We start from the raw sequence: 9357 nt of genomic DNA, 5'->3' as shown, positions 1-9357 counted from the left end.
TTTTGTATTTTTTTTTTTTTTTTTAGTAGAGATGGGGTTTTGCCATGTTGGTCAGGCTGGTCTCCCAACTCCTGACTTCAGTTGATCCACCCACCTCGGCCTCCCAAAGTGCTAGGATTACAACCTATTTCAACTGACTCACAAAACTCTCAAAGACTTTGTACCACTGGACCTGGAATCTCAGCTTATCTGTAGTGAGTATAGAAAAACTTGCCTCAGGATAGAGGGACAGAGGGAATGTGAAGAAGGGGGGCATGCTGTCTTGGCAGTAAAATGGGCCTCCTCTGGACTAAGCAGTAGCTCTTGAGTGTGGCCTATGGACCATCTGCCGTGTTTGGGGTGTTTGCAAGACTAAGCTCCTGGGCCTTGCACTGGATCTATTAAAGTGGAATCCTGGAAGTGGGGCCAGGAATCATCCTCAAACAAGCTTCTGGCTGGGCGCGGTGGCTCATGCCTGTAATCCCAGTACTTTGGGAGGCTAAGGAGAGTGGATCACCTGAAATCAGGAGTTCGAGACCAGCCTGACCAACATGAAGAAACCATGTCTCTACCAAAAATAGAAAAAATTAGCCAGGTGTGGTGGTGCATGCCTGTAATCCCAGCTAAGGTTTGAGAACTGCCAGATTAGTGATCTCTGACCTGTCTGAGAAGTCAGAACAGTCTGCAAGACAAATGTGAATTTTACAGAATCTTTTCACACTGCGGTCCCTTACCAACAGGGAAAAGTCAGAAGCCCAGGCCCCGAGAGCACAAGGGCATGGTTATAGATGACCATGGACTAGTCACTCGTCTCTAGGGTCAATCCTTGTCTGGGGTAAACTGTGGGGTCAGCGTGCAAAGGCTCTGCCCCATGCAGAGCATAGTTCTCCGTGAGGGCTTTGCAGAGCTACTGGGTGGGAATGGGCCTGCAGTGAGGGCTGAAGCCCTGGAGTTTTTGTCCTTGGAGGAAGGTGAGCCTCTCCAAGGAGGGGAGAATGCCCTGGTCACACCCTTTTAGGGCTCCAAACTATCTGTGCATTGTCACCACTCAGCATCCTGGACTCTATGGCTCTAACAACTTAAATAATTTTTATTACAAAAGGAAGGAAAGACCAAAAACATACCCAGAATTCTCCCATGGGCTTCCTCCTCCGTGCCAATAAATAAGGTGTGGGAGACTGGCTGGCAGAGGGGGTGGGGGGTCATCGTTCAGCAGAAGGGGGAGCTTAGCCTAGGGGGTGGCAAGGACATCCAGCCCACCTCCCCCCATCCCAGGCCCTACAGTCACATTGGCCAGAACACAGCACTCTGCCTGCTGACAGCAGCAGTCTCTGGATGTGTCTTGAGGAGTGTGGCTGGGGAGGAAGGTCAGATCTCAGAATGGCCGGGATGGCTGCCCCACCCCTGTGGCTTTCCCAGTTCTGGACAGCATCGGGTCCAGCCAGCTCCATGCTGGCTTCCAGGGAATCTAGCAGCATTGACTGAGGTGCAAGCCCACTCAAGGGGGCCTAAGACAGATGGAACGAGCCCTCCCCAACAGAGGAGGCAGGGTATGAAAACTTGTAGTGAGAGCAGGCTGAGTTGGGAGTCGCCGTGCCAGTCTCAAGGTCTCTAGGATAGAAGGGTCAACAACCACCCCCTCGCCAGCTCAGCTTGCAGCTGTATGACTACACCACAATGGGGATGGGGGACGTTGGTGTTGCCCAGTCAAGTCTCAATGGTGTATCTCCGTGGCAGAGGAGACGGCAGGAGCCAGTGCCTCCCAGCTCAGGTCCCTTCCAGGGCCGGCTCCCTCCTGGCTGAGAGGCTTCTGGACCCAGTACAGCAGTTCCAGGAGGGCAGCAGTGGAGTCCTTTCAGCTCCCTGCCTCGGACATGCCCAGTGGATGGAAGCTGCCCTCTTCTAGCAGGAGATGCCCCAGGCGGTAGAGCAGCTGGGGGTACCAATGCACACCCTCCCCCGGGGTCCAGCTGCCCCATGTCAAGCTGTGAAAGAGTCTCAGGGGCCAGAAGGCCAACTGAGCCAGGTGGTGGTCAGCCACGGCCGCGAAGCAGGATGCCACCACGTCCTCTACCACCAGCGTCCCGTGCCTTGTGAGGGGGGCGTAGGCCCCGAGGGCCACATGTGTAGAGACAGCTGCCACACGGGCAGGCTGCAGGCCTGGTACCCCAGCCACAAGCACGTACTGGCCAGGCTGCACGTGGCTGGCGAATGTGGCCCGGAAGCGGGCTGCTGGCTCTGTGTGATTGTCAGCCGTAAAGAGTAGGTGGGCAGGCGTGAGTGCCAGGCGGCGTGGGGGGTCCTGAGTCTCGATGACCTGGAAGGCTCTCAGCCTGTGGGGCTCACGGTCCAGGAAAATGAGCACATCACTGAAGGTGGGGCTCCCATCCTCCCCCATGGCCAGCACACGGTCTCCCGGCCTCACAGCTGACAAGGCCACATGCGCCCCACTCTCCAGGCGTACCTGGGCTCCGGCAGGGAAGCAGCCGCCCGTCTTGGCTGCGGCCGAGTGCTCTGTGGGAGAAAGGGATATGAAGGTGTTACTGCTGTGCAGCTCGGCCTCTGGGTCACAGTGCCCCTCCCTTGGCCGCCCCAGCCAGCCAGAGCCCCTCTTGCTCCCAGAGAACCCCCATCACCATACCCTGGCTCCTTTCTCCCACTTCCTATGTAGACTTGAGCCCACCCTTCACAGTCCCCCATCCCCTCACTCCAATGTGATCTGCCCCTCCTCCCAGTCTAATACTTTGCCAACAAGAGGAGCATACTAGGGCCCCAAGACCCAGTGGGTGAAAAGGAAAAGGCTGTGTCATAGAGAGGGGAGGTTGCTTTGCTCCTCCAGGGCCTCGATGTTCTGTTATTTCTCACCACTTGCTCAGACACTCCCCCAAAGTTGTCCTCTCAGGCTGACTGCCTGGGTTCTGTAACAGAGCTGGCCCTTTAAGTGGAGGGATGTGAGGGGACCCCACCCAGTGGGGTGAAGGCAGACTCCTGGGCAGCCCTGCAGTGAATGGTTGGGGCAGGAGCAGGCCAGGGGCGAGGACACAGTCACCATCTTCAGTTCATGTGCTGAGTTCCTGTGCAGGACAGGACACTGTGGCATTAGCAGGCCAGCTGGAGAACAGTGTTTGGAGTCAGGAGTAATGAGTGAAAGTGGTTGCCCTGGGCAGGTGTTTGCAGTGAAGGTGGATGGGACTTGAGTAGACACAGTTGGGAGGGGAATTACTGAGCGGAAGGTTCAGGGTGTCATTGTGGGTGAGGATAGGGTCAGAAATACCAAAACGTGGGCCTGGGCTGAGTGTGTGGGTCTGTGAGTGCAACTACACGCTGCCAGTGTGAAGGGCTGAGCCCACAGTCAGGTGGGGCTAGATGGGACCCACACAGGAACCATTTGGAGCCTCCATGACTGGGTTCAGTGTAGGTGACAGGGTGCTGACAAGACTTGAGGGTGGGGTGAGGCCCCAGTGCTGGCCAATTCTGATCAACAATGCTGCCAATCTGGGAAAATCCATTTTATTGAGTCCACTTTGCTTAGTCTGGCTCTCCTGGCTGGCTTTGCTCCAAAATGTCCAGCTTCAGGGCACTGAGGGAGAGACTGGGGACGCCCGCTCCCCAGGGAGGGCTGACCTACAGCTGGGTGGTGATTCTGAGCCTCTGGGCTCCTGGTCGGGCATGTGGGTGTCTGGGCACACCCTGGCCCCTGGTCCCACCACCCGCCTTGTTCTGCACCAGGTGGGGTGGGGAAGCCTTGTCTGGCAGCCTGGCTTCCTCCATCTGTGCCGCGTGCTCTGTCTTGCACTTCCTGTGGCAGGCGCTGGACTGTGGACCACTGGGTCAGTACCCAGCAGCCCTGGGATTGGGCCCTACCTCCCTAGGCTCCTGCCATGACACTACCAGTCGTGGGATAAGCAGGCAGTCACGGTCAGGAACAGCCACGGGGAGCGCTGCTGATGTCCTCTTCCCCCCATCCCTGCCTCCATCCCGGGGGAGGGTGGGGGAGCGGCGGGGGTGGGAGAGGTGGCCTCTTCACCTTCTGGGCACTATGCCTCCTGCCTACGCCCTGCGGCCCCGGCCCTGGGCCCAGCCCCCTGGCGGCGGCTCACCGGACTTGACGGAGCAATGCACGTGGGCCTTTGACTCGTAATACACCCAGTCAAAGCCGGCCTCCACTGCCAAGCGCGCCAGCAGTCCATACTTATTGCGGTCTCGGTCTGATGTGGTGATGTCCACCGCACGGCCCTCGTAATGCAGGGACTCCTCTGAGTGGTGGCCGTCCTCGTCCCAGCCCTCGGTCACCCGCAGCTTCACCCCGGGCCACTGGTTCATCACCGAGATAGCCAGCGAGTTCAGGCGGTCCTTGCAGCGCTGGGAGAGGAATGTGCGGAAATCAGTGGGCGGAGCTGGCGGAGGTGCAGGTGGAGGCCAGCCTCGTCCAGAACTCTCCTGCCACACCCATGGGAGCTGGAAGCCCAGGAGGGTGCTTTCCCTCTTCCTTAGGAACAGAAGGCCCTGGAGTGCTCCCTCTCTAGCATACAGCCGCCCCCGGGGATCTGGGCCTCGAGGCGGCACCACAAATCTGGAGGAGGCATGGAGGCAAGCGCCCTGGCGGTGCCTTCTCTGGTAGGTCGAGGTCCCCTCCCTCCTGTGCTGTCTTCAGTTCCGGGTATCCATCCCTCCACAGACAGGACCACACAGTGCAGGCTGGTCCCTCTGTGTCTCCAAGGCAGGAGGGCCAGACAGCGGCCGGGAGGGAGGAATGCCTGAGAAGCCGATTGCTTGCGGCGGGCCTGCGAGGCATGCAAGGCCCGAGGTGCCCAGTAGGTGTCACCGCAGCCTCAGGGATGGGGCCTGGGGACGACGGGCTCTGGAGGCGCGGCAGGTGCAGAGAGCCTCGGCAGCTTGGGGGGTGGGGGTGTATTGGAGGGGAATCGCCGGCCTGCCTGGATCCCTGGAGCGCCACAAAGGATTCCCGCCGGGACTCTTTTATGATCCCAAACCGGCCCTCAGCCCCGCCGGAGATGACAGCGGCCGGGAACCAGAAACCGGTGAACTAGCCCCAGGGTTGCCCAATGAGGGACCACATGCAGCGTCTTCCTCTGTAAGGCGCAAAAGGGGTTGACAACCTCAAACCCTCAGCACCTCTGCAAGGGTGCCCCACCCCTATACCGGAAGGAACTCCATAAACCAAGCTTCTGATCTCAGGGAGCCAGATCCAACATCCACCTCACATGGAGTTGGGGTAGAGCCCGCCCTGGGGCAAAGATGAAGTGGCCATCCTTGGTTGCTGCCTTCCAGTGTGCCTGGGTCCTGAGAACCCAAGGGACTGTGCAGCTGACTAAGAAGGAGAAGCTGGGGCTGGGTCCTTGGCCTAAGGGGAGAGGCCTTTCCACCAGTCCTTGACTCCGAGATTTGAGGCGCCAACAAATGTGGGCAGCCCAAGTCTCAACCTCCCCCCACCCTGCAGAGCCCGGGCCCCACAGACCCTTGGACTTAGCCTCCCAGGAGCCAATAGCAGCTACAACCCAGGGCCCCGTGGGTCCTCCCTTGTGCACAGCCTGGCTGGGGGTGCTTACTGCCTGGGGAGGGAACTCTGTTTGCTCCTTCATAGTCCCTGCCTTCAGGCTTCTGGCCCCCCACCTACGTCTGCCTGCAGCCCTGGCTCCCCGCCTCTCTCCCTCACTGCCACCGCCCCCCCGCTCTCGGGTCCAGAGCCCGGGCGTGCGCTGTCAATGATTGCCCAGCCTGTGGCCCGGATCCTTATCTGCATTCCTCGGCGCCCGGCCCGGCCCGGCCACCAGCCAACCTTCGCCCCGACACCGGCCGGCCAGCCCCGGCGCCAGGGTGCGTGCTGAGGGCCCTGAGTCTAGCTGCGCTTCCCAATGGATCTAGAAAGCCAGGGGCCAGCTTTCAGGGGGGAAGCCTCAGGAGACCCGGAACGAAGCGGGTGCAGGTCTCTCCCCTCCCAGACCTGGCTGCAAGGAAGGAAGTTTGCACCTCTGAGCTTAAGTGGAGGGCAGGTCCTGCTCCCAGCATTCAGGGACTAGCGTCAGCCCTGTTCCCTACTTTCCTCGGCATCTCAGCCCCTCTCATCCACCCCTTCCCGTCCCCACCACCAAGCCCAGGAATCCCCTAAGCTCAGTCCCAGAGCATCGTGGCCCCAATAACCCACGCTTCCACCGCAGTAGCACCCCTCTGATCTCCGAACAGACACGTGGGCTCGCTGGGCGGGTTCCCTTTCCCACCTCCGCCTCCCCATTCAACTATTCCTCGCTGTTCTTAATCCCAGACCCAGCTGGGACGCTGCTCCTGGAGGGGGCAGCGCGCAGAACCAACAGCGCAAAGGGAGGAAAGGCCGTGGTGCCCTACGCACCCAGAGTCTGCGTCAGGGGTGCCGAAAGGTTTCAAAATGATAGGGGCACAGCTGTGCAGAAGGTTAGGCTGGGAGGGACTGCGTGGGTCCCAGAGGCGCAGGAGGCAGCCGGGTAGAGGTACCTCTGGGTGCCGCGTCTGGCTGAGCTGCCAGTACTCTGGGGCAGAGCAGCCGCCGCCAACCTGCTGGGCTGTGGGGCTTGGCAGCTCGGAGCTCTTCCAGCAGTCTCCGCCGGGCTTGGGGATGCCGACACTCCTGCCTGGACCCCTGGCCAGCCCATTTTGGGCACGAGGCAGCGGGGCTTGGCGAGAGGGGCAGGTGCCAGGGGGCGTGCCAGGCAGTCGAGAAAAGGTGCCAGGGGGCGGGTAGGACCGGGCAGGTGGCGGTGCTTCGGCGGCGGCGCGCTGGTAGGGTGGATCGCGCTCACCTGGGTCATGAGGCGGTCGGCGCCTGTGTTCTCCTCGTCCTTGAAGATGATGTCTGGATTGTAATTGGGGGTGAGCTCCTTGAAGCGCTCGGAGCTGCGCGCGATCTTGCCTTCATAGCGTCCGCTGGCGCCCAGGGTCTTCTCGGGCACGTTGGGGCTGAACTGCTTGTAGGCGAGCGGCACAAGTTTGCGCGGCGGTCGCCGGCGGCTGCCCACCACCCGGCCCGGCCCGCAGCCCCATGCCGCCGGCACCACCAGCAGCAGTAGCAGGAGCAGGCAGAAGCGCAGTCGGGGCCGGAGCCGGGCGGGAGACATGGCCGGGGAGCCCGGGGCAGCAGCGGGCGAGGGCTCCTGGTGGGCTGATGGGTAGGCGCGTCGACGGGAGCGCTGCGGGGGCTCAGGCGTCCGGGTGGCTCCGGGGGGCTCCAGGCGGGGGCGCCATGGGCGGCGCGGTGCGGCCAGGGCCGGCGGGACTCAAGTGAGGGGCGGGGGCCCGGGGCCCGAGCTGGTGGCGGCGCGCTGTCCCCCTCGGCGCCTCGACTCTGAGCTGCCGGGCTCGCCGGCCGCCAATAAATAGGCCGGCCCGTTTGTTTTGGCAACGCGGCGGCGGCGGGGGGCGGCGGGCGGCGGGGCTGCGGGCCGCCGGGCTGGGCTGGGCTGGCCGGGCCGGCGGGCTGCAGGGCCCCGCGGTTAGCACCCCGGCCCGGCGGTCAGGCGGCTCGGGCAGAGCAGGAGCTGCTGCCGTCTGCGGCGCAGCCCGGGGCCGAGTGAGAGGGGAAATGGAAGAGATCCGGGCTCGGGCCCCGCGCAGACCGCACCCTACCCATGTCCCTGCCTCCTGTGCGCTCGACAGCGAACCTGCAGCAAGGGCAGCACAGCCTCCTCCCCCTCGGGCGGGCGGCCCCGGCACTAGCCAGCCCTCGTCCCGCTCGCGCCTCCGCCGCGCGTCCGCCCGCCTGCTGCCCTCTGCGCCCCCTGAGCTGCCCGAGTTTGCCCTCCCCGCCTGGACGCTCCCCACCCCGCCCTGGCCTCGCCTACCGGCTCCTCGCGGCTCTGGGGTGCCCCGCCAGGCGCAAACCTCCCGGACAGGACCTGCCACCCCCACGGAGACCGCAACCCACGGCGCGGCCGGACGCGAGGGGCGGGGGGCAGTGGCCGGACCGCACAACCGCCTACGGTGTCCCCTGCGGGGAAGCCAACCCAAAATGCAGGAGGCCGCTCATAACCTGGTCCCCACCCTGGCCCAGGCGACGCGCCCTCTCGGCTTGGTGGAGCTGGGTTCTGTATCAACCCGGTGCACATCCCACAGCTTGCCTGTCGGTGTCAAACTGGGGGTGGGGAGTCTAGCCTTTTGAAGAGTCAAATAGGGGGTTTTAAGTTGGAAACACTGCTAAAACCAACAATAAGCAGTTGCAAAGGGACAGAGAAGAGTAGCTAAAATGATGACATCAAGCAGAATACCAAGAAACCCCGACTGACCATATTAAAAAGGGGCAGCAAAGATCTCAGTAAGGGAGGCTTGCCATGAATGCCCAAATCGTGCAAAGCCACCAGAACTGCTAAGCAATTACTTGTGTAATAAATACTCTGGATTACACATTTAAAAGAGCAGAGAAGCAACTAGGGACGTGAACAAGTGTTACATGTTTTAATATAACATTCAGGAAAGCTGAATGAATTAGGATCCCTTGTGCCAAAACAAGTAAAAGCAAGTGTGTTAAAAGCAAACAAACAACATCACCACCACACCACCAAACTACATGATTTGACTGTAGTATGTTCTACAAATCCTATAAAGGTAGAAATGAAAAGATGAGACATAAAAAGGCTTAAAAATTCTCACTCCAATTCTATTAATAGAATAGGTATCATTTTATTGGTACTTATATTCCTGAACATGGGAGTTGTTAGATATTATTATACTAAGTGTTCTACTTGCATTATCTAATTTAAACTCACAATAGCCAAAGGAGCTATTACTGTCCACATTTTACAAATGAAGATATTGAAGTTCAGAGGAGATAAGCAATGTGCACGTGGCTGGGAAGCAGGGATTGAAGCCCATGGCTCTGGCCCAGCCCCAGTTTTCGCCTCTGCAGGTGCATGGGTCCCTCTGTGCAGGACCAAGCCACACAGCTCCACCTGGGTTTGGGGCTGAAGCAGCTGTTCACAGATTTACTCACACTCTCTGGATCAGTTTTATGTATGTATGTATGTATGTATGTATGAGACAGTCTCGATCTGTCACCAGGCTGGAGTGCAGTGGCACTATCTTGGCTCACTGCAACCTCTGCTTCCCAGGTTCAAGCGATTCTCCTGCCTCAGCCTCCTGAGTAGCTGGGACTACAGGCACACACCACCACACCCGGCTAATTTTTGGTATTTTTAGTAGAGACAGGCTTTCACCACGCTGGCCAGGATGGTCTCTATTTCCTGACCTCGTGATCCGGCCGCCTCGGCCTCCCAAAGTGCTGGGATTACAGGTGTGAGCCACGTGCCCACCCTCTGGATCAGTTTTATAAACACAAATTCAGGATTAGATGAGACTCAAGAGAGTGCTTACTCCAAGCGCTTAATATTACAG

The 9357-nt window shown here is 60.0% G+C and overlaps 1 protein-coding gene across 1 annotated transcript; it reads right to left on the bottom strand.

Annotated features, from left to right (window-relative positions):
- Nucleotides 1-1049: 1049 nt before the first annotated feature.
- On the bottom strand, nucleotides 1050-7592 carry IHH (Indian hedgehog signaling molecule). Its single transcript, XM_032278161.1, has 3 exons — nucleotides 6774-7592; nucleotides 4080-4341; nucleotides 1050-2493 (listed from the first exon to the last, which is right to left on the bottom strand). The coding sequence occupies exons 1-3, from the start codon at nucleotides 7086-7088 to the stop codon at nucleotides 1835-1837; spliced, it is 1236 nt and encodes a 411-aa protein (XP_032134052.1). The 5' UTR covers nucleotides 7089-7592; the 3' UTR covers nucleotides 1050-1834.
- Between the last annotated feature and the right edge of the window lie 1765 nt (nucleotides 7593-9357).

Source organism: Sapajus apella, unplaced genomic scaffold (assembly GCF_009761245.1).
Source record: "Sapajus apella isolate SASKATOON/1434 unplaced genomic scaffold, GSC_monkey_1.0 scaffold10, whole genome shotgun sequence".
In the NCBI taxonomy this organism is placed as follows: domain Eukaryota; kingdom Metazoa; phylum Chordata; class Mammalia; order Primates; family Cebidae; genus Sapajus; species Sapajus apella.
Note: the sequence above shows the minus strand (reverse complement) of the source record. Positions and strands in the feature narration are given on the sequence as shown.